Here is a 23,187-nt window from a genome sequence, read left to right on the forward strand (position 1 = left end):
TATATATAAAATTTCAGAGCCTCGATCTGGCAAGACTCTTGCTAAGCATAACCTGCAGAAGGAAAGCGATGCGCAGGGTCTGGAGTCCTCCCCTCCCCCCTCTCCGCTTTTCCTTTTTGGAAAGTCCGAGGTAAACGCACTATTGCCATCAAGGTAATCCTCGCTGTCATTCAGTATTATCGTCTTCATCGCCGCCTTTGCCTTCAGTTTGGAAAAGCGACTGTCCCCCCATCTTACAACCCCTCCACTTTCTCTCTTTCTTTCTCTCTCTCTCTGTCTAGTCTAGGGTCACTTGGAAGTAGCATGTCAAACATTTAGTATTTAGTATTTAGATAAAGCCACCCCCCAAAAAAACAACAACCCTAACGTGCACTCACAATATCTTAAAACCAAACTGGAGGCGCGGGGAAAGAAGCAACTTTTACCAAATACATTCTCCACACCCAGCCCTTTCCTTTCCAGAATACCTGACATCGACCACATTACTGCTATAAACCCACCAGATCAATAGGAAGTTTTCGAGCCAGTGGACCTGGCAACATAATAATAATAATAATATTAATAATGGCAATGACAATAATTAATATCGATACTTTTGTGTGTATCTTCATAGAAAGCCCAGCACATTTCCACAAACGCACGCACGCACACCCTCAAGGCGCTAGTCCCCTTTATTCCCTTTTTCCTTGTTCATCTTTTTCATTTTCATTCTTCGGTTCTGAAACCATATTTTAACCTGTCTCTCGGTCAGGTTTAAAATCCTAGCCACTTCGTAACGGCGGTCGCGGGTGAGGTACATATTAAAGAGGAATTCCTTTTCCAGTTCCAGAGTTTGGAATTTTGTGTAAGGGCAACGCTTTTTCCTGGTGGAACGAGCGTGAATCCAGTTCGCGGCGGGGTTATCTGGAGAAGGGAGAGCAAGAAGGGGGGGGGGGGAGAGAGAAGGTCAGGGTTCGGAGGGAGAAGAGGGGCAGGCATTGAAGTAGGGAGAGGGTTGGGGAGGGGAGAAAGGTCGTTAAATTAATTTAACGGAGGATGCCTGCTCTTTTCACAATTGAGGAGGAATTATCATAAAACCTTGAATGGCCCGGTCTGTTTACTGTACAAATGATGTCTTCTTGATGGCCGTAGGTGGTTATGGGGAGCCTTTTTTATGGCTGCTTGTTGCCGCTTGCGCTCGAGTAGGCGTCTAGACGTTTTTATAGGTTAGTAAAACTATCGGTTTTGCACATTGGAGCCTTACAGGTTGGGGTAATAAATCAAAGCGGGTGCAATTTCTTTTCTTTCTCTCTCTGGCTCGGATTTTTTAAATTTTTTTTTTTAAACTTACTTGGGTCAAGTTGCTGCTGAGGCTTCTCCTCCTTCAGATCGCTGCTGGGGCTAGCATTGCGGCTGCAACCAGACGCTGGCTTGGCCGGGGTGGCGGTACTGCCGTTGCTGCTGCTGCTGCTGGTGGTGATATTGCTGGTGGCTGCAGCTACGGCGGCCGCAACCGGGAGAGAAGAACCGTTGCTCACTGTTGTTGTTGTTGCTGCCGCCGCCTTCTCGCGGGGCTCTGCCAGGAAGGAATTGCACGTGTACTCGGGCCCATTGACCCCCGAGGGCTCCCTAGACGGCGCGCACTCAGTTCTTTTGGAAGGAGACTCGGAGCTGCAAGACGAGGAGGAAGAGGAAGAGGAGACGGTGGCGGAGGAGGAGGAAGGAGAGGGCCCCACCGGACCGGCGGCGGCGGCGGCTGCCCCGCTCTCCGGCTTGACGATCCCGTAGTGGCGCGCGCTGGAGGAGCCACCGCCGGCGCCGTTGGAGGCGATGCTGGTCGTCGCCGCTGCAGCAGCAGCCGCAGCAGCAGCCGCGGCACTAGCGGCGGAGACGTTGCTGTTGCCTCCGCCGCCGTTGCCGGGGCTGCTGGGGAAAGAGGCGAAGGGCTCAATCCAGGAGCGTACGTATCTGCCTCCGCCGCCTCCGCCGCCCTCGCCCGGTCCGCCTAAGTGCGGCTGGGGCATGTAAGGGTGGTAAATGCCGGGCATGGGCGCCGGAGGCTGAGGGTGCACGGCGGGCCACGAGGCTGGGAAGACGGCCGACTTGGGCGCGAAGCTGCAGGAGGAGAAATCCGAGCCCTCGGCCACCACACCTGAGGATGGCCTGGGGGTCGCATGGTGACCTCCCTGCAGGAACCGGGCAGCCCCTCCGACGCCGCCGACGCCTCCTCCTGCTCCTCCGACGCCGCCACCGTACACTTCCTCGCTGTCGTGGCCTATGAGGGAATCGACATAGTAGTTACTGAGGGTGCCGCCGGTCGACATTTTTTGGAGGCTCCCTCCGTAGCAGGGCATATGATGGGGGGAAGGCAAAAAAGGTTACTCTGTTAACTGTAGATGATCGCCTGGCCCGGAGAACAATCGTAGTATTTTGCAGGCGGCCAGGCTCAGCCATTGGTCCCTCCGCCCACGTGATCATATTTACCAATACTCCAAGTAAATCAATCCGCTAAACTGAAGGGGTTGCTGTGATTCAAGCGGAGGTGGTGGTTGGAAAAGAAGGGATACGAAAAGGAAAAACCCAAGAAGGCAACAAGCTAAGACAACAACCTCCTCCCGCCTTAAAAAAAAACTAAAAAAAACCAACAAACAAAAAACCCTCATTCCCATCCTCTAAGGAAAACATTAGTCTCCAAAACGTGTAATTGTATACAGGCAGAGAGAGAGAGAAATCCTTCCACTCTCTTGCCTTAGGCTTAGCAGGACTCCAAGCGGGCGTGGCGCGCTACTAGCAGAAGCAAGTTCGGGGACTATTTGTTCGCCTCCTTTGAGAGGTTCCTGCCATTCATTCCGCTGCCATCAGCCTCAAGCACGGAAGTTCTGCAAAGGCTTGGCTTGTCCTTGTCTTTGGAAGCTGCCGAGGAAAACCCCCATTGAAATCATAATAAGAGAGAGAGAGAGAGAGAGAGAGAGAGAGAGAGAGAGAGATGGGGAGGGGGGAGCCCAGCGAGATCCCCGCCTGTGAAAACAAACCCTGCCAAAAACTGAGAGTGTGTAACGACTCCTCATAAAACAGGAAAATGTTACAGTAAAAAAAAAAAAAGCGCAACAATACAGGAGAGGGCCACTTTTTCCAGAGCAGCTCTTGGTGTCGTTTCCTTTAAAAGGGGGGAAAAAAGGAAAAACAGCAACACAGGGGCAGAATTGAATGATTGAAAAGAGAGAGAGAGAGAGAGAGAGAGAGAAAGGAAGGAAAGAGCTGCCCATTGTGTTGTTTTAAAACAGGTGGAAGACCTCTCCGCAATGATTTTATGCCTATCAATAAAATTTTTATGAGGTGCATTTGATTATAGATTAATGTGTCCCTCTAATAAAATGGACTGATGGCACACGAGGAAAAAAAATCTCAATCTCTCTCTCTCTCTCTCTCTCTCTCTCTCTCTTTCTCTCTCTCTCTCAACACCAGTCTTTACTACAGTTTTCAAACTTTGGAATCAAACGGGGTCGTTGTCATTACTTCCAAGGTACTCCAGAGTTTGGGACCCTGAAATGCACGAAATGAATGAATGAGCCCCTTGGACAAGATCTCATTGTAAATCGAGCCCTCTTTGCAAACATTCTGCGAGAAAGACGAACTCGAGGCACCAGTGGCTAGAACTTATCCCCACTCCCCACCTCAACACCTTCCATTCCTTAATTTTATTTCCTGGATATTTTCTAGTAAGCACAAACTCCTCCTCCGCCAACCCCCACCCCACCCCCCGCACCATAGAAGTCAAGGAGATTCAATCTGGTTCAACCACCTTTATTATTTACTATCAGAGACCAAGTATCCAGAGCAGGTTTTGAACCTGAAGCAAACGCTTCGCCGAGGATTTCAAGCCAACTGAGCCATTTGTTATCATTCCTCCTTTTCCCCCCTCCTGCTCCTTCTTCTGTTTGATTCCGAGAAAGCCTAATATGATTGACTGAGGAGAGAACGTGCAGGGCTACTTCAAATCCAAATCTTTGCTTGGAACAAAACAAAGGAAGACAAGAAACGCCTCGAGAGAAGCCGACAGGACTGCGTTACATATCTGGACGCTGGAACCAGATTTGTAGGAACCCATCTCTCTCACTGTTTGGTCTCTTTGGGTTTTATTTATTGCAACTTACTGTTTTCTTTATGTGTGATGGAACTCACGCCCACTTCCTTGCATCTCTCTTTCTCTGTGTGTCTACATACACTCAATGTTCATGCTCACATACCAGTTCAAAACAACCTAAGTATGCGGAAGCCATTGCCCTCGATTCCAGCTGAATTTACTTTCAGAGGAAAACGAGTTTGAATCATAGCCGTAAGTGCCATTTTCTCACGACAACATCACGGAGTGTTTATTGAGAGCGAGTAAAAAGGAAAGGAAAAAAACACCAAATATCTCTAGGTGTCTCAGTGAGGGAGAGACGCTTATATACTGAAGTTATGGATATTACAAAACACAAACCCAGAGCTCTGCATAACATCTCACAAATACCCAACGACCTGGTGTTAGCAAAGACAGAGAGAGTATACCTATCATCTGTGTACACGACTATATACAAATACATACACAGGTTTTGTGCGCGCGCGTGCATACATGACATCTTTTGTACGCCCTTTGAATTTAGATACACACAGTTTACTATTGATAAATCAGTACTCCCCCCCCCCCCAAAGCATCCATCTATATAAGAATAACTTTATCAGATAATTAACCAAAACACTGGGGTCGGGTTGGAGAGATGTGATGTCACTCGTTCTTTCATGAACTGTCTGGGTGTCATTAGGTTAGCAAATATTTCCAACATGTTAGAGGCAATTTCCTGATTTGGAAGTCAAGGAGGGGCATTTGTTGTTAGTTACGAACCCATTTCTCCAGAAGCTGAGCCGGCAGTTTCTCAAGCTCTCTCTCTCTCCCCCCCCCCTTCTTTCTTTCTTTCTTTCTTTCTTTCTTTCTTTCTTTCTTTCTTTCTTTCTTTCTTTCTTTCTTTCCTTCTTTCTTTCCTTCTTTCTTTCCTTCTTTCTTTCTTGAAGGTGAAAGCATTCCCAAGTATTTGGACTTCAGCCTGGAGTCATGTTCATTTGCAAACTCCTTTTAAGGGACTTTCTGCTTCGGATCTCCCCACCCCACCTCACCCGACCCCCCCACCCCGCCTTCCTAACCCCTTCCCCAAGATAAAGTGGCTGTGAGCAAGATTTCGCAGCGATGTCCGGGGAGGGCGTTGCGGAGAGTCGTGAACTTCATTATCCTGATGTGGGCTACAACGAAGGAACCACAGAAAACAAACACATGCACAAAGCAAAATAACCCAGGATTGTCAGGAAACCAAAACGTGTGAGCGTTTGGAGATGAAGCGGGGAAAGGCCCTGTAGACGGAGACTAGGCAATATGGCTTCCTTTATTTTTTTACAACACTGCAAGTAGGAATCTAATAATAATAATAATAATAATAATAATAATAATAATAATAATAATAATAATAATAAGTGTCTAGGGTACATGAAAAGCAAGGGAGGTGAAATGGAATAAAACAACTGCATTTATTTCGCACGCTGTATTTGTAACGATATATACAAACTGCAGTAAGGATTTGCAATAAGAGCACATTTTGGCTGGCAATCGGGGCTCTGGGCGAAGGCTCGTTACGGCTCCCGTTTTCCTTCCTAAAAGTCAACTTACCGTTTATGATTGAATGGGATAAAGGTGTCCACTTTCGGTCATAACATTTCACTAGCGTTTTGGCGCTCCCTTGTCAAGACTGTCTGTTCCCGACGCCCTAGGCCATTTCCTCGCGACCTTAGCAATTGCTAAAGGTATTATTAGGACTGACACAGACAAATCTACCCCCCTTTAAAAAAATATATATCTACGAGCTCCCACACTAGTAGGAGGGTTTGGGTTGGGGGTGTGGGTGTGGGGTGATGGCGGGGTGCGCGGGAGGGAGAGTCTTTGAGCGCAAGGGAATGGCAAGGAGAGCCTGCGAAATGGGCGAAATGGTAGCGTTTTCTGGTTCGGTTCGGTTCGGATTTGGATTTGGAAAGACCAACCAAAGGAGCCTCGTGAACTTTACAGAGTTTATTGCATTATACATGCGAATAGGACATGCACAAAGAAGAAGGCGTAGGAAAAAGAAGAAGAAGACATATTGCTTGTTATACCACTACGATTCCACGTATGCACCACAAGGGGAAGAGAGAGAGAAAAAAATGTCTACAGTTGAGGAAGAATGAAGGATTCCATTGCACGCACGAAGGACAAGTTTGACGCACACGGGAGAAAGGGGAGTGTTACATCTTAAAATGTGCTTTTTAAAATTCCTTTTCCTCTCACTCTCGCTCTCGCACTCTCACTCGCTTTGCCTCCCCCAGCCCCCCACCTCTCAAGGAAGAAAAAAATGCTTATTTTTCTTTCTTTTAAATAATTATTAAAAGTATTGTCATCTACTCAAAATGGCATGGCCCGTGTAACAGCCCCCCCATAAATACCACGTGGTGAGTTAAAAAAGACATGGAAAAAGTCACATTATCTGGATGTCCAACAGCTCCAATAAGTTAAGACCAAATGATCATATTGAATCAGTGTTTACCCTGCATTACGATGAGAAAAATAATAATAAATTACACGTGCTAGGCTATATATATATATATATATATATATATATATATATATACATACATATATATATATACATACATATATATATATACATATATATACTCGTCGTAGGAACATACATAAACACTTGCAGCACTAAAAAGAATGACAAAAGGTCACATTCTATCAGAAATTAAAAAAAATGGAAAATGAAGGGGGTCTACTTTTGTCCCCCCCTCTCTCTGTCTCTGTTCCCCCCAAAGTCTTTCCTACATATATATATTTATTATATATATATATATTTATATATACCAACTGGTGGTAACTGAGCCCAGGTCTCAATCCTTTCAAGCCCCCAGTTGAACCGGTTTATGAGAAGGTCAGATTGGCGGTCAGTTCTCGGATCCGGTTCTCTCTGCTCATCTTCTTGAGCTTCATTCTGCGGTTTTGAAACCATATCTTGACCTGCCTGTCAGTGAGGTTTACGCTCTTACTGATCTCTAGGCGGCGCTCTCGAGTGAGATACATATTGAACAAGAACTCTTTCTCTAATTCCAGTGTTTGATGTTTAGTATAGGGACACCTCTTCTTTCTGCCACTCTTTGCAGTTAACCAATTGCTGGTTGGAGTATCAGACTTGATTTCCTCTAGCAACATCAAAGGAGAAGGAAAGAAGGAAGGAAGGGAAAATAAGAAAGAAAAAGAAAAAAGAAACACCTCAGTCTGTTATAGAGTACCCTTGGCCATGAACCTACTACATCCATTGTGTCTGGCAGATATGGTGGCTTGGGGGTATTAAACATTGCTAACGGAGGTGTGTACATTGGGGCAGGGCGGGTTGTTTTTTTTTAATATAATGATAGTGATACAAAAAATGGTGTCCACATTCGAGTTAAACAATGCCAGCAGCAACACTATTTTCCACTCTCTGGGTTATTTCTGCAGCTTTCCCCAAACATTACCTCTATGCATTCTCCCTGCTAATCCACATATTTCAAAATAGCCTGTGACATTGGGAGCAATATGAATACTGTCATCTTCCCAGTGGTTCGCATTTTAGTGGATGTGAACTGTGCAAACCAACCCCCGCCTTATAAAGCCACTTGTTTGGGAAATGCCTCAGTTAAAAACAGTACTATCCCCAATCATGTTGAAAGAGATTCATCTGCATCACTCATGAAATTAAGCAAACACCCCGGGGGGGGGAGGGAGGGAGGTGGCCTTTTTAGTCCCCAACTAACACCAACATGGAGGGGGGCGAATACCTAAAAATCAACTGTATTTATCGTTTTCACTTTTAATTCCCCATCTCTTATTAGATGCAAATGCCAGACCTGGGCTTAATAAACGTGGTCTGTATTGTTCTGCACTTACTACGAGTAACAAATGCACAGTAGAGATTGACAAGTTAATTTTTACTAAAGGCATGGTTTCTGAGGGGCCCCCGCCCCGCTCTTCCACCATATTCTCCACTCTCCAAACGAAGCCCCTGCGGTCCTCCCCCATCTTGAAATAAACAATGCAGTTCCTTCCATTATTTCATAACAACATTCAAAGCCTAGTGAAATTAGGAGACCCAAACTTGTCTTATCTATAGTACCTTATCCCAAATTTAGACTTCCTTCGAAGAAAGGGCCTTGCCTTATTCTCCTCATACTTTATATGGGCTCTGCGGCACCTCCCTGTTTTATTTTATCTCGTCTAAAGGAAAACAACAACCCCACAACTTTTTATTACCATGCTTAGCAATCGACTGTGCTCTTCACAGAGAAGATCCACAGGAAATATTTGATCCCAATTTGACCAAGGGGGGGGGGGGAGTAACAGTGGGTGTAATTTAAGAACCTCTAATCTGAAGGAGCTGCTGGAGCAGTTATAATGCAGAAGCCTTGGCAAGAGAGAAACGAAAACACCCTTTTCCTGGCTGAATCTCTGGGATTCAAAAGGCATAAAACGATGGGTGTCACCAACATCGTGGCCAGGTCCTAAGGCATCCATGCCCTTCTATTTCCTTTTTGTTTTTCCAATTGCAAAAACAACACATACCCCGCACCTGCAGAAGCAGAAAGAGGTGACGGGGGGGACCCTGTCTGCTGAGCAGTTATGGCTGAGCTTAAAGCATTAAATGCTCCTGTGGTTTACGAGACTGGCGTGCCCAAGTTAGTCTGCCACCACGATCGGGTATCTGCCCCCCACAGCCGCCAACTTCTGCGATCATACCGACCTTTGCTTTCCTTCTCTTGGGTTTCTGGGCTGGAAACGGAGGCTTCAGCCAGGCAGCTCCTGTCGTCTTGCAGCGTGGACTTAGACTCGGGACTTTCCACTTGAGAGACTTTGGCAGAGTTGTCTGAATGGTGGCTGCTGGTGCTGCTGGTGGTGTTGGTGGCGGCGGCGGCGGTGGCGGCGCTGCCGCTGTTGGGGTTTTCATTCATTTTCTTCTCCATCGGAAGTTGCGAAGCTATCTGCGGTTTGGAAGCGCCGCGAGGGTTTAACTGCAACATGACAGTGGAACTCGTTTCGGGGCTGTTATGGTACTCTTGGGTTTTCCCAGTGGCGTAGGTCTGGCTCAGCCTGAAATATCCTGGGACGGGGACCTCGGGGTTTTCAATGGAGCACGAGTCAGAGACCAGCCTCTGGTATGAAGGGACGTCGGACGAAGACACCAGCTTGGAGCGCTTATCAGAATACATGCAGCAATTGGTTTCTTCCTTAATATTTGTCGTGAAGGAGCAGGTGGGGACCTGCTGAGTAACAGGTTGCTCTATTCGGCAGGACCTGTTCGGATCAGTCCAGTTGTCTACTTGAGGTATATAAGGGTGTACATTCATACCCATATTTTGATGGTTGACTTCTCTCTTGGCCAGAGACGGTAGAAGTCCACAGGTTTGCATCCCATAAGTCCCAATGTCTGTGCTAGGTGGCATGTACATACTGGCGCTGTTGGAATAGAAACTATCGCTCCTGCAGGCACTGATCAAGGAATCGACTAGGAAAGTGTTGGCGGCAGGAGAGCTGTTGGGAAAGGACATTTTGGGGAGGAATTTGAAGAAGAGAGATTGTGTCCTTTGTAGGCTGACATCTCTACGAAAACATTCCCTGTGTAATTGTGGATGCCTCTGCACAACCACATGACAGCTAAGCCAATGAGATTTGAAAATGGCCTTGAGCCGCTACCTCCCCGCCGGTCACGTGCTCCGCGGGACACTCCGGGCTGCGGCGCAAAGGTGGTCAACAGCGACATCTAGAACGTCGAGGAGAAAGTGCGCGCGCTCCTCCAAGCCTGGGAGCTCCAGCGGCGGCAGCAATATTAGTAGCAACCTTTTCCCCTGCTTTTTTTTTTTTGGTCCTTTTGCAAAGGCAGCCCTGGCGCACTGCGCTGATTTAAAACAAGGAAATGCGTTGAACTGATCTGACCCCCCCATACCCCCCCCAATCTCGCAACTCTATCGTTGTTGCTGCTGGGTTGTTGTTGTTTTGTTTTGTGTTTTGTGTGTGTTTTTTAACACCACAAAGGAGTTACTGTCCGAATTCAGGCTGATCCTGAGCCATGCCCCTTTGCTCCAATATCAATATATATATACATATATATGAGACAGGTACTTCAGGAAAATCCCTGGCTGGCTTAAACAGAGGCAAGGGGGGTGGGAGATGGACGCAGAGGCGCGCGCAGACACACAGAGAGATGGAGGGAGTGGGAAGGGGAGACGCATGCAATCCTACAAGGCGAAATATGTGGGTCTTCTTCTCATTCTCCCCACCTGTGAATAGTAATGGTGATGATAATAGTGATAAAAGTGGTTTCCCCGATCTCCAGTCCTCATGGTTGCCCAACATCTCCTTCAAGTTACATGAATTGGCGGCAACTGACGTCCTCAGAAGAGACGTCCCTAAGTCTCAGCCCTGGACAACACATCCTTCTCTTCTCCACTACTTCCTCCTTTCACTTCATAATCAAACACTTTCTAAAACAAAAGCCACAACATATAATAAAGGTCCCAAAAAAGTTGTGTGTGTTGTTTGTTTTTTGAGGGTGGACAGCTGACTATGTCTGAAGTGTAGGCGATCTCCCAACGTGTCATAATTTGGGGAAGATACAAAGGGGTGGTGGTAGCGGTGGAAATAATGTTACCTTTTATGGATTTTGTAAAAGCATTGGCTCCTGACAAGCGCAAGGTACAAAAGGTTGTGGAATTTATTAATACAGATTAAGAAGAATCAGAGCGATCAATAAAATCCTCATCTACATTCTTGAGCCACTTGGTAATTTTCTTGCTTCTGAAGCTTTTTCAAGAGTTATACCCTCTGTTGCCACACACGGGAAGATATTTTATTAACAAATCAATCGAGACTTTGTAAAGGATAAGATTAATAGTTAAGATTTAGCATAATGGTGTTCGCGTTATGAATTATTGAAAATTATACTATTGATTTTTCCTCTTCGCTGCTAACCAAGAAGGTCAATTTTTGTTTTAATACAAATCGTCAAATATTAAAAGCTAGGAAAAAAAATTTTGGTCATAAGTTTGGTTTTATAGCTCCAGCAGATTCCTAAAATAAAATAATTAATAAATAAGATGAGGGTCCTTTCTCATAGTACATAGGTGAAGAAATTCTCTTTGCCCACGAAAATGGCACCAGAGAAAAGGTAAAGTTTTCGTAGACGATGTTGCTGAACTTCACACAAAAAAACCCCCCACATATTCACTCACAACGCGGTAGCCCGCATCCCACAACGGAATCTGCTGGCTTCTTACATTATTTCATTACCCAACTTCATATCTATTAAAAAAGGGCGATAATAAACACCTGAGCCCACCCCTCCCTAGTTCTTGACCACAGGAATCGTGGGCAACTCTACCTATGGAGAAATTTGGACGCTTCTTTCAAAATAGATTTCCCCACTTCGATGTTCATCCTTTCTTTTCCTTATATTTATACCCGCATCACTCCCTTTTCTTGAAACACAAGGGGACACATATCCTTGAAATTAAGGACTGTTCTCTCTCCCCCCCCCCCTCTCACCTTCGGGACTTTAAAAACATTCATATTTTCCCTCTCCTCCCCGCTTGTTTGGCAGTGTGTTTTTACTCCAAAGGTGTCTCTTTTATTCATAAAATGTCACACGCCGCACGCCACACAGGAACCATCTACTTGAGGTTAAATGTTGCCTTGAGTCCATCTATTTATTCCAGGCCTTGAGCTCATCCCTATCAGCAAACCTTCCTTCTCTCCTTTGAAATAAGAACCTCGGGGAAACTAAAACAGACCCTTTGAAATGGCACCCACGGCCTCTCCAATGACTGCAAGAAGCTTAATTTTCCGTCCTGGTTTTTTCACCCTTATGTCTTTGGCACTTTGGGGGGCTTGCTTCACTTTCCCCCCTCTTCTTCGTCTTCTTCCTCCCCTATCCATTTGCCGAAAACAACCCCCTCGCCCCAGTTTGAAATCTCGCTGTGGCAATGAGACAGACCCTTTTTGAAAAAGCTTATCGCAGCTGTTCAAATACAACATCATTGTCAGGTTAAGAGCCGGTGGGTTTTACGGCTCCAGCCGCCTCTCTTCTCTCCCTCTGTCTCGCCCTCTCTCTCTATGGCTTCTGTGTTTGTCGGAGAATCTCCAGCTTACCTTCGTAAAATAAGCTACATTCCACCATCACCACCCCAGATAAACATTTTCTCTCTTTCTTCATGGACCCCTTTAAATTGCGGGTCCATAAGCCATGCCCTTGTCCTGGATAGGGGCTTAGAAATAAGGGACACAGCAACGCAAGGAAGCGGTGGTGGTCCCAGTGTAGGAGAGAGGATTTTTGTCCCCCCTCCTTTTCTCCAATTTGAGATCATTATCAGAGCCATTGCTAAGATTTTGTCTGAGCTGGGGAACAAACAAAAGTGGAGGTCACTATGCTCCCTCTTTGGGGGCCGGCTTTTTATGTGCTTTCCAGCAATTTCCCTTCCTCCCCCCCCCCTTTCCCTCTCCCCTCAAAACAAGACGCCAGACAACCCACCGAGTTTAAAGCAACCCAATACTATTTTCTGGTCTGCATTTTAAGACTTGACTGTGAAATCTAATCAGTTTTTTTAAAAAATAATAATAATAATAACAATTCCCCTTCAAACGGCCTTCCGTAATTCTTACTTACACTTTAAGAAGTGCCCTAGAAATCTCCCAATGGCCACATCCTCTTTATTTTATTTTGTTTTATTTTGGCTATATGTTGCCCAGTTGTAACATTAAAGCAAGCCAGACTTTCCCCCCTGTTTTCCATCTCAGGGGTGTGTGTTGTTTAATGAACTGACTCCGAGTCTTCCCTTTAGAGTTAGGACATTTCGCTAGATTTGAGGCGCAAGATACTAATGCCGCCATCTAATGACCTCCAATTATTTTGTTAGATAAACCATGTGTACGGTTAAGGCTCTCCAGTTCTGAAGCAATCCATTGATCATCACCAATTACTACTTTTAATAAAAAAGAGTAAGGGTGGGGACAGAATTTGAGCAGGCTTGGGCAAATATATTAAAGTGTGTGGGGTGGGGTGGGGAATGGCACTGAAAACCGAAAACCTTAAAATTTGTGTGACACATCTAAAGGTTGAATAAACATCTCATTGGGAAATGGGTTACTCAGACCTTGTGTGTTTAACGCCACTTCAGTTTTAAATCATATTAAGATGGAATTGTAGTAATTAACATTAATAAATAAATCAATATTGTGCCATAAATGAGATATACAATCTACATTAATGCAAAGGTTTTCCTCTTTTACTGTCCCATATTTTTTCTTCAAAGGGGGTGAAACCCCCCGAAAAAAAGCTCCATTTATAACTCGATTACTATTTGCAGTAAAATATATGTTGACATCCCCCTTTTCTGTCTTAATAAATAATAGAAAATAAAACCCGAGAGGAAAAGTCGATACTTTAAACTTTAATTTTAATCCTTCAGATTTATTCGACATTTTGTGCCTGGCCGTTTGATGCCCTTTTTGGGCTTTGTTTTGGAATGTATGTAGGGACGTATTCAAAGATATTCCTCCTACCTTTTCCTCTTCTAACTGCAATTTGTTTTATTCTCTTCTCATTATTAAAGGGATGGGGGAGGGGAAGGAGCCTACCCAAAAGTGGGGGGCAGATATTTTGCAGCTGTGGACTCTGAACTGGACTGACAAATATTGTTCAAAAGATTGGCATTCAGACGGGTTCCCTGGAAGCCTATCTAAATGTTCCCTTCCTCCTTTCATCTAAGTATTATTTAATCTGGAGGCGTTTACACATTGATTCAGTTTATTTCATTCCACACCACTGCAGAGCAGAGGCGCTGAAAGGTATTCCTTTTAATTAAGAAAGGAAATTAGTGCCATACAATATCGTGGCTTTTCGTCCCATCATAACACAGCAATTAAATGATTCTGCTTTCTGAGCCTCACGTTGTTATGCGGAGCAGAGACAACGTCCCAAATATTTGGATTAAAAAGACGAGGGAGATGTGTGATGAGACCATCGCTCTTGGTAATGCACAGAACATAATTAACTAATATTAACCATACTACATGAGATATGAGGGAAAAGTCAACATCACGCCCTCCCTTATTTTTTGCTCTGCAGATATTATATGCATCTCTATAGCTATATAGGTATCTAGGTCTATAGATATCTATAGATGTACCAACTGATACACGTCATAAACGAATCTCCCCTGAAGAGGATCCACGTTTTGTCCATTGTTTATCATAAGCCTTTTGTACACAAAAGCACGAGTTCAATTTCAGACTCTCGCAGCCTTTACTAGAAGGGTCTGGCCAGGTTAATGTCTTTACAGCATACATCCTCTACTCTCTCAATTAATTAGAAGCTCCGGAGAGACTTAGTACTGTATACAATAGCATTGGCCGTAGTCTTGAGTTACAGTTATTTAAAACATGGAAGTATCAATGCGGCATAAGCTTTAGCAGATTTGGCAACCTTGGATGGAGGGATAGATAGACAGACAGACAGACAAACAGACAGACAGACAGACAGACAGATAGATAAATAGATAGATAGACAGAGAGACTTTTGTATTTTTAAATTGCCAACGTTTTCTGCGCCATCTTAACACTCTCAGATCAAAAAGGCTTTGGGAAATTGCTGAAAATCATAACCAAAATGAACTCCCATCCCCACACCTCCCCAGGTCCATCACACGTGCGTGAAGGTTCCACAAAGAACAAAGGCGAGATTTTAAATATCCAACTAATTTAATGAGCAGAGTATATATAATACGCATATAGCCCCAACCACAATGTTACATTTTTTTAATTTTCAAAACAAGGTCTTAATATAAATGGGAGGGGAGGGGAGGGGTGAGGGAGAATTCTAACCGTGTAGTTTAGTCTTCATGCGGTGTCTGACAAGGCGTGCGTTAATTTAACAGTCGGGCGAAAGCCCCACACCAAACATTAACCTTTTCTACATTATTCTTTCCCAAAATAGATTCATCTTACACCATCCCGTTTGTTATGGATCTTAAATGGCAAATATCAATTTCATTTGTGTTTCAACATAATGGTGTGTTTTTTAAAAAAACAAAAACATTTCATTTTATTTCAGAACACTTCCGTTTATTTCAGGCGGAAAGGCTATTCTAGGTAACTGGCGTAACAATGAACTCCTTTTTATATATATAAAAAATTAAAAATCCACTGGAAAACAATGCGCCCAACATTCATTTGGTAGGGATGACTTTGAATGTGTCTAGTTTATTGGATTACACAATGCCAAATTTCGAATCCATATTATGCAGAAGGAGAAAGGCGGAGGAAAGCAACTCTGATCTTTGGTGTTTTTACCTAAAAGTGCGTTTTCGGAGACAACTAAGATCTCCCAAATCAGATGCCCTTTTTGTGGAAGGGGTTCTGTTTTTGTTTTAAACATTTTAGGGGTCCTTGAAATACATAATTCTCTTTCCGTTTGTATCCTTTCTGTGAAGAATGAAAATTAGTTTCACAATATCGGGTCAAGGTGACGAAATGATATCCACCATACGCAAAATGCCCGAATCTTCTCTGGTAAATAAAGCTATCTCTAGAGAAAAGGCACCCCCCCAAAAAAAAAAAGAATACTCAGCAGCCCATTTTCCCACTGATTAAAAGTACACATTATTTTTAACATTGAACTATCTGCCTGCGTTGGTCTTCTAATGAAAAAATCTCGACCTAAATATAAACTGGCTTTGATCACATTGGTATTCTTGGGGCGCTATGATTGCGCTGAAAGAGAAACAATTAGAATTTCGTTCTGTTGAGGAAATCCAGGAGATAAACTACCCCGTCCTAAAAAATTACTAGTTTTAAAAAAATTCTTATGCATCATATTGTAAAAGATTATGACCCAAAATAATTTTTTTAAATGAAATACGTCTTGTTCGTGTCATGGTCATGAGTTACTTGTTTAATAAATCCTGTTTATGCTCTATTTTCTCATTTCCCAAACCCTGAAAACTTATCGTTGCTTATATATTAGATATTTTATTAGTAGCAGGGTGATTGGGGACGGGGGTGGAAGTACACTTGAACATCAGGACAATTAGACATTCTGGAATATTAGCGCGCCCTCTTGTGGTATTTAGCAGTCCGGCATGCAGGGAATTTTTTATTTGAAAAAAACACTGCATGCTTTCTTCTTGCATTTCTGAGACATTATTCTGTTGGGTTTTTTCTTCGAAAAAAAGCTTTTATATTTCTATTCCTATATATTAAAGCTTTTTTCGAATAAAAAACCCAACGGAGTTGTCTTAGGACAACTGTTGTTGGTGAATTTGAATTGATTCGCCGTTTTGGTACATTCCTGACTGAAGAGTAAATGATAAGGAAAGTCACCCCCTTTTTAATAAAACAGTTTAAGGCATCAGGAAAGCACACAATATTTTCCTATAACGTTAAGAGGATATTTTTTTCAGGCGCCTTGAGACTATAAGTTGAATTATTTGGACGTCCTATGGGCTCCAAATCACAAGTCAGTTCTTTTTCGGATAATCTGCGTCACATTGAATTCCATGAACCAATTCTCATTTATTTTAGTGGCACTGATTTGCAACTGTTGCTTTTGACTTTATTTATTTATCTATTGGGATTTTTTTTAAAAAAAAAAATATTGTATTGACCTGATTTCTGTATGTATATCACTACCAAACAGTAAAAGAAAAATTTGAGAAGAAATGGCGGCTTATGCCTTGCGGGGCGGGAGGTTGGCTAGGGACAGAATTCTAAATATGGTTTCAGGAGGAATTAGAAGAGATTTCACAGCAAATAAGCTGTTAGTCTGGAGAAACTGCAATGGAGTTAGTCTGGAGAATCCTGCAAATGCCCCTGGTAAGAACTGATGAAATGGACTATTTCCTGGTGGAAGTCGAAGCGCTCCAAAGACCTACGTGGTGGATTCGCGGGTGTGGATAGCTATGCAGTAAGAAGTGTGTTTGTGTGTGTGTGTGCGCGGGCGCGCGGGCGCGCGCGTGTGTGTGGTGGGTGGGTGGGTGGGTGTGCGAGAGAGAGAAAAGCCAGAGAGCGGGGGGAGGAAGTAAGAAATGGGGGAAAGAGGCACACAGAGAGAGTGGGTGGTGGTTGAAAATAAGAGAGGAACCTTTAAGGCTCCTAATTATTCAGAAAGGTTAAAGGTGATGACCTTGACATTTTGGAAGTTCAAAGGCAGACACTTACTGTTTTCCTTGCTTAAGAGTTTCAAGTTTTAATTTTTGGCCATGCCTACCTGAAGCCTCGACGCTTAACGTTTGTTTTATATGTTTCGCTCTCATTTTATCCGTCCAGTTTGGCCTTTAATTGATGCAAAATGGACCCACCGCTTCTCCCTCCCCCGCCCTGCTCTCCTTCTTTTTTTAAGCCAAATTCTTTTCTCACTCGTCTCCTTTATTGCTCGTTGCGGAAATCTCTTTTTCTGCCACCAGAAGGTGTACAATATAACCCAATTAAGCTGTTTAGACCCTGAGCTTTTATGGTGTTGTCTAGACAGTTCAAGGTTTTGTAAACAGCCTAGCTAGGTCGCGCAATATAAAAATAGAGGCGAGGACCTCCACCAAACCCTTCTCGGAAAAATAGTAATAATTATAAGAATGATAATGATAATGAAGAATGGGCAGCTTGGTGGCTAATTAGATTATTTCTCCCGTTCCTTTGTGTGTGAATATAGGGTGGAATATCAGGAGGCACCTTTTAAAAGATTTGTCCTCCTTATTCCAGTACCAGTCACCCATCCTTAATTAAGTTCAAGTTTTGGAGTGGGAAGTTTCGTTTCGACTGGAACTCTAAGTCGCTATGCTAGTTCGCTTCGCCTCCCCAAAGTTCATTATAGTGGATCTGTTATCCACTATAAGTCGGATCAAGATGTGCTTTACAATATAGCGCATTTTTAAAATACAGGATATGTTCCAGACAGAGTTTTAAAAGCAACACCTTTTAACTCCCACTTATTTAAATGGCATAGATTTACATACTCTTTTTCCCCCCAGGCTGACATGTTGAGTTTTCCCCTTAAAATAACAAAACCTGGGTAAGCCCGCCAGGGACGTTGCTCCTGTTTTGGGGTTTTTTTTTTTAAAAAAAATTCTCATTATAGCGGAGAAAGAGAGAACGAACAGGTTTTTTTTCCCCTTTGAAATGTAGGGGCAGGAGGGGAGCACATAACGGTGGGTCGGACCACACTCTCAGCTATTAGTCGATTTCACTTGACACCAGCAGGGACCCGAACTATGGACCTTCAGAGATGGCACTGCTCATAACGCACGCGGAAAAGGCAACTTCAACCTTACTAGGAACCATTTGTTCACATGAGCAAGACAGTGTCCCGTGCTGCTTCTTTTTAAAAACAACCCCCCCCCCAAAAAAAAGGCAATGGAAGCCAGATATATCTCTCTATACTGGCGTGCGTAAAGGTAGCTACCGAATTCACAGGGCCACCTTTTCGACAACGACAACGAAAGGAGGAAGTTGAGAGGAGTCACTCTCTCCTATCTCAGACCCAACAGAAAGCGGGCCCAACACGGCTGTTCCATAACGCGCTTCTTTCTTAACTACCATCTACATTCGAGGTCTAGTAGCGGCCTCCGCCAGGAACTAAGGAGAAGTGGGTGGGGAGGGGATGAAAGCAACACGGTGGGTAGTTTCACCAAAGAAAAAGAGAGAGGATGGAAAGGGAGTGGAAATCCAGACAAAACGACAACCCCCAAACCCAAAACTCCAACGACACACAACAAGGTTAGAATGGACTATTGGATTTACCCTCTCGGTTTCTGGTCCCCCTTTGGAGGATTCCTCTCCGCCAAGCGCCCCAAGACCTCTCGTGGACACAAGGGATGTTTGGAAGAACCAGATCTGTTGAGCATGGGTGAAATAAAAACAATAAAAATAACAATAAAGGGAACTTGTCCGCAGGGTGGATGTCGTGTAAACCTCTTGATTATTATTTTTTTTGAAAATTATTATTATTATTTTGCACTCAGGTGGCAGGTTGCACCAGGGAGGGAGGTCTTCTTCGCCTCTCCTTCTCCTCCCCGCTTAGTCCTCTCAAAACAAGGGGTTCCCCGTGAAATACTGCAGTCGATCTCTGTTCAGTTTCTTTTCTTTCATCCGTCGATTTTGGAACCATATTTTGACTTGTCGATCCGTGAGGTTTAGCATCCTAGACAGCTGGAGTCTTTTCTCTTTGTTTATGTACACGTTGAAGAAAAACTCCCGTTCCAGTTCTCTTATCTGGTATTTCGTGTAAGGACATCTTTTTTTCCGGGATCGCTGGGGAAGTGCTGGACATTCAGGAAAGGAAGGAAAAAAACACAACCCAATAATGATGATAATAATAATGATAATAATGAGGGAAGCGGGGTGGGAGACAGAAGGGGGAAATTAGGAACGAAGAAATTAAGAAGCTGACATATGTTGTCCCACTCAGAACACTTTCAAGCAGAGCTACACTTCCTAAGGACTTACTGTAACTATTCCCTGACTCCCTGAGAAACCGACCACTGAAACATCCAGGGAGTTTTCTGCCTCACGCTAGTCAACTTTGTCAAAGTGGTTTTTGGAAGGTGTGGGTGGAAGAAGAAAAGATGGAAATAATAATAATAATAATAATCGACGTAATCCCAAGCTTATACTACCCAACTCCATTTACAGGACTGAGAGAAGGGCATAAGTGGAATTGTTTGAAACTGACTTTGCAAAGTACACCTCTACCCGTTCGGTTGGGACCCTAGTTTTTCCCCCTCCCCTTCCACAGTAGAATGGTTTGCCGAAAAGAATCCTGCCTCTCTCAAATGTCAGTCCCAAGTCCTGCCCAGACAGGATCCCCACTGAATTTTATACACACACACACACACACACACACATACATATACATATATACTATATATATATCTCACATACCAGTATATGTCTGAACACCCCTCCCCAAAACTTTGGGAGCTCTCAGCCTCCCAATCAACAGTTTCGTCACAATTAACATCCTCCTCCAAGAACATCTATAAGTTACCCTCAATGGGTTTCCTATCGTAAACACGCTTTACAACGGTGAGGGAAACCTTATAGGATATATAAAAGCCCTTCGGATGCTTATAAAATCTCACATAAAAAAGACCTCGGGCTTGACAAAGTGGTGGCCTCGTGCTCCCTCCCTCCCTCTCTCTCTCTCTCCCACCCACCTACTCACCCATCCTCCCTCCACCCACCCCACCCCTCTCAAATTTTGGCTTTCCTCTCGCTCCCCGCCTCCCCAACTTAGCAAATAAATAAATAATCAACAGCTCGGGAAAGCGGGGCTGGTCGTGTTGCTCTGCGGACTGGGCGCCTCTCCTTACCTGAAGTGCTGCTGTTGCTGCTGCTGCTGCTGCTCTTGTCCGGTCTGGCCTCCCCCGACGGCGACTCGGCGCTGCCCTCGCTTGTCACTTTCTTTTCCTGGCCGGGCAGCGGGGAAGCTTTGCCACAAGTGTTGCTGGCGAGCTTGAGGTCGCCCTTGTCGCCCTCTGGCTCCGGGTAGGGGGTGCCTCCTCCGCCTCCGCCATGCGCCGCCTCGTAAAACTGGTCGAAGCCCTGCGGGAGGATCCCGTTCCTGCCCACTGCGCTGTAGAAGTTGGCGGCGGCGGCCGCAGCAGCTGCGGAAGCGGCGGCGGCGGCGGCCGCCCCGTGGTGGTGGTGGTGGGCTCCGCACACGGGATCTGCCTTGAAGAGCATGTCTGTCCTGCGGGTGGCCGGCTGCAGAAAGTCCCTGCCGTGCATCACCTCCTCGTAGTAGCTGCTGGGCGCGTAGCTGCCGCCTCGGTAGGGCCACTTGCCGCCGCCGCCTGCGCCGCCTGCGCCGCCGCCGCCTCCCGCGTAGTCCCTGAACGCCGCCGCCGCCGCTTCGCGCACCGGTTGCACATGGGGAGGCAGGTTGGAGGCGTAAGGGAAAGTCATTTGACAGGAGGGCGACTGGGACAGGAACGGGGGCTTGCCGGAGAAATCCGAGGAGGAGACGTAATAGGCGGCGGCGGCGGCGCACCCGGGGAGGTACATGCTGGATGCCCCGTGGCTGCCGCAGTCGTCAAAGTCACTCATGTCTTCTCCTCCTCCAGCTGCTGCTGCCTCTGGGCGAGGGCGAGCAGGCAGCGGCAGCAGCAGCAGCCGAGCCAGCGCGTGGGAGCCGGAGGAGCCCCATCTATCTGCGCGCGAGGCTTTGGGCAGGAGCAGCCACCACCAAGGGGGGAAAAATCCCACCGTGTGCTGACGTGCAATTCATCTTGATTGATTCGAGTGGTAATTATGTCACGTGACGGCAGGCGATGGTAGAAATGTCCTTATATCTAGGAACGGCTCCCCTTTTCGCCCGCCTGCCTTCGCCAGAGGTTCCTTCTCTCCAAGAATGCCCTTCTTCCGAGAGCTTCCCAGATCTCTCGCTCACACTCACACACGCACGCGCTCTCTCTCTCTCTCACGCGCAAAACAGGCACAGGTTTGGACAAATAGGACCTTTTCCAGCTCTTTCTCTCTCCCCCCCTCACCTCCCCAAACTCCACACACACACACACACTCCCCTTCCCCTCCTCCTCCCCCCCCGTTTCACCCCCCTTTCCCCAACCAGGAGTCTTGATAAGCTATAGGTAGGGCAGCAAATCACCTGGGAATGCCATCCTTTGCCCAGATTCCTGCGCGCATACATCTCACATACACAGCCCAGACCTATATATCCTAGCATAATCCTCCACAGAACTGGAAAAGAGTCAGACACACAAAGCCTACGACACCATGTCCTGGTTTGAGACACAAACAGGAATAGTTTGTATTTCTATAAAAAGAACAAGAACAAACAGTCACCGGAAATGCAGTCAGGAAAGGCTTAAGGGCCAAGAAGGTGTTTAGGGAGAATATCTCTCACTTTCCAGACTTTGCAAAGCAACCGCCAATATTTACCCTGATTGGAGCATCCTTTCTCCTTATTAGAAAAAAGCATGTAGCTTGTTGCTTCTCTCTCTCTCACACACACACACACATACACACACACAAATGCTTGATAGCTAGCCAGCCAGCCAGGGTGTCTTGTAGCAAAACCAGGACGTTTCCCCTGTTTCATTTAATATAACGCAGTTTTTCCAACTAGAAATTCTGTTGCTTGCTTCCCTTCCCTACTTCACGATGTCATTTTGTACCGGACAGAAAGAAAGAAAGAAAGAAAGAGCGAGAGAGGGAGGGAGGTAATATGGAATGGGGACTAGGTCTATCTGTCTATCTGTCTAATCGATGCAGAGTCTTATATATAGGCATCCACTTCCACCGCCACCCGCGTTTCATCGAAGTGTGAGCCTCGTTTCCGAGCGCCTGTTGGACTGACAGAACCCTCGGCTGCATCAGACATCTTAGGGTGGGGCAACTGCCCCAGCACAGTCGCTTCCTTCTGAAAAGCAACACTCAGATCCACGCAGAAACACACCGCAGCTTCAATGTCACTTGAAGGGGGAAGGGACGGGGGAAAGACACAGTATTTGAGAATTAAATTCCGAAACACAGAACCGCACAAAGCACCTTCACCTCGCGGTTGTGCGGTTGGAATCGCTCCCTCGCCCTTCTCCCTTTCCTTCTCCTTCTACACATTCAAGGCGCATGAAATGAGCGAGGACACATTAAATCAGATACACACCGAGAATCCCCACGGAAGAAGAGGCACATGTCTTCTGACAACAGGTAATAACAGAAGACCGGTTCTTTCCTCCCGGTTCTTTCCTTTGGCTGTAGTACAATGTCAAGTTTAACCCCACAACTTTGTTTCTCCTCCTGGTCGAAACAGTACCAGAACACCGTCGCTTTACTAAAGACAACAAGCTGGAAATCCATGTCTATTTCCCGTCCTTTCCCACTCCCCAACTTCTGAGGGCTATTAATAGAATAAGATAAAGAGGACATCTAAGATTATTATCCAAGATACTGATAGTAAAATGAGATGGAATTTATTTTCTCTTATGAACCGTAGCCAGGAGCACGAAAAAGAAACCAAAAAACCTCGAAAGAAATTGGATTTCAAGGCCATCTAATATGACTTTCTGAAGGGGGGGGGATGATTTTTTTTAATTATTATTTTAAAAAAAACA

The 23,187-nt window shown here is 45.2% G+C and overlaps 3 protein-coding genes across 7 annotated transcripts in view; all 3 read right to left on the reverse strand.

The window, feature by feature from the left end:
• The window catches only part of HOXD9 (homeobox D9), a 24,830-nt gene continuing 1,643 nt past the window's right edge, over positions 1–23,187 (reverse strand). Inside the window, exons 2-3 of one of the 2 annotated variants that reach the window (XM_082202714.1) lie at positions 1,331–2,254; positions 1–903 (exon numbers count right to left, since the gene is read on the reverse strand). In XM_082202714.1, the coding sequence (XP_082058840.1) occupies positions 662–903; positions 1,331–2,254 (1,166 nt within the window). In that variant the 3' untranslated portion in view covers positions 1–661. Of the gene's footprint in view, positions 904–1,330; positions 2,934–23,187 lie in introns of those variants that run through there. The other variant, XM_082202713.1, reaches the window with a different exon arrangement.
• Positions 5,189–23,187, reverse strand: part of HOXD10 (homeobox D10) — a gene marked incomplete at its 5' end in the record, with an annotated part of 24,022 nt that continues 6,023 nt past the window's right edge. For 2 of the 4 annotated variants that reach the window (XM_082205241.1, XM_082205242.1), the window contains 2 exons: positions 5,189–7,239; positions 8,817–9,604. In XM_082205241.1, the coding sequence (XP_082061367.1) occupies positions 6,962–7,239; positions 8,817–9,604 (1,066 nt within the window). In that variant the 3' untranslated portion in view covers positions 5,189–6,961. Of the gene's footprint in view, positions 7,240–8,816; positions 10,143–18,856; positions 18,961–23,187 lie in introns of those variants that run through there. The other 2 variants (XM_082205239.1, XM_082205240.1) reach the window with 2 other exon arrangements.
• HOXD11 (homeobox D11) lies at positions 19,135–21,518 on the reverse strand. The gene is made up of 2 exons (XM_082209507.1): positions 20,428–21,518; positions 19,135–19,377 (listed from the first exon to the last, which is right to left on the reverse strand). The coding sequence occupies exons 1-2, from the start codon at positions 21,161–21,163 to the stop codon at positions 19,142–19,144; spliced, it is 972 nt and encodes a 323-aa protein (XP_082065633.1). The 5' UTR covers positions 21,164–21,518; the 3' UTR covers positions 19,135–19,141.

The sequence above is a fragment of the Podarcis vaucheri genome (genome assembly GCF_965113315.1).
Source record: "Podarcis vaucheri genome assembly, chromosome: 1".
Taxonomy (NCBI): domain Eukaryota; kingdom Metazoa; phylum Chordata; class Lepidosauria; order Squamata; family Lacertidae; genus Podarcis; species Podarcis vaucheri.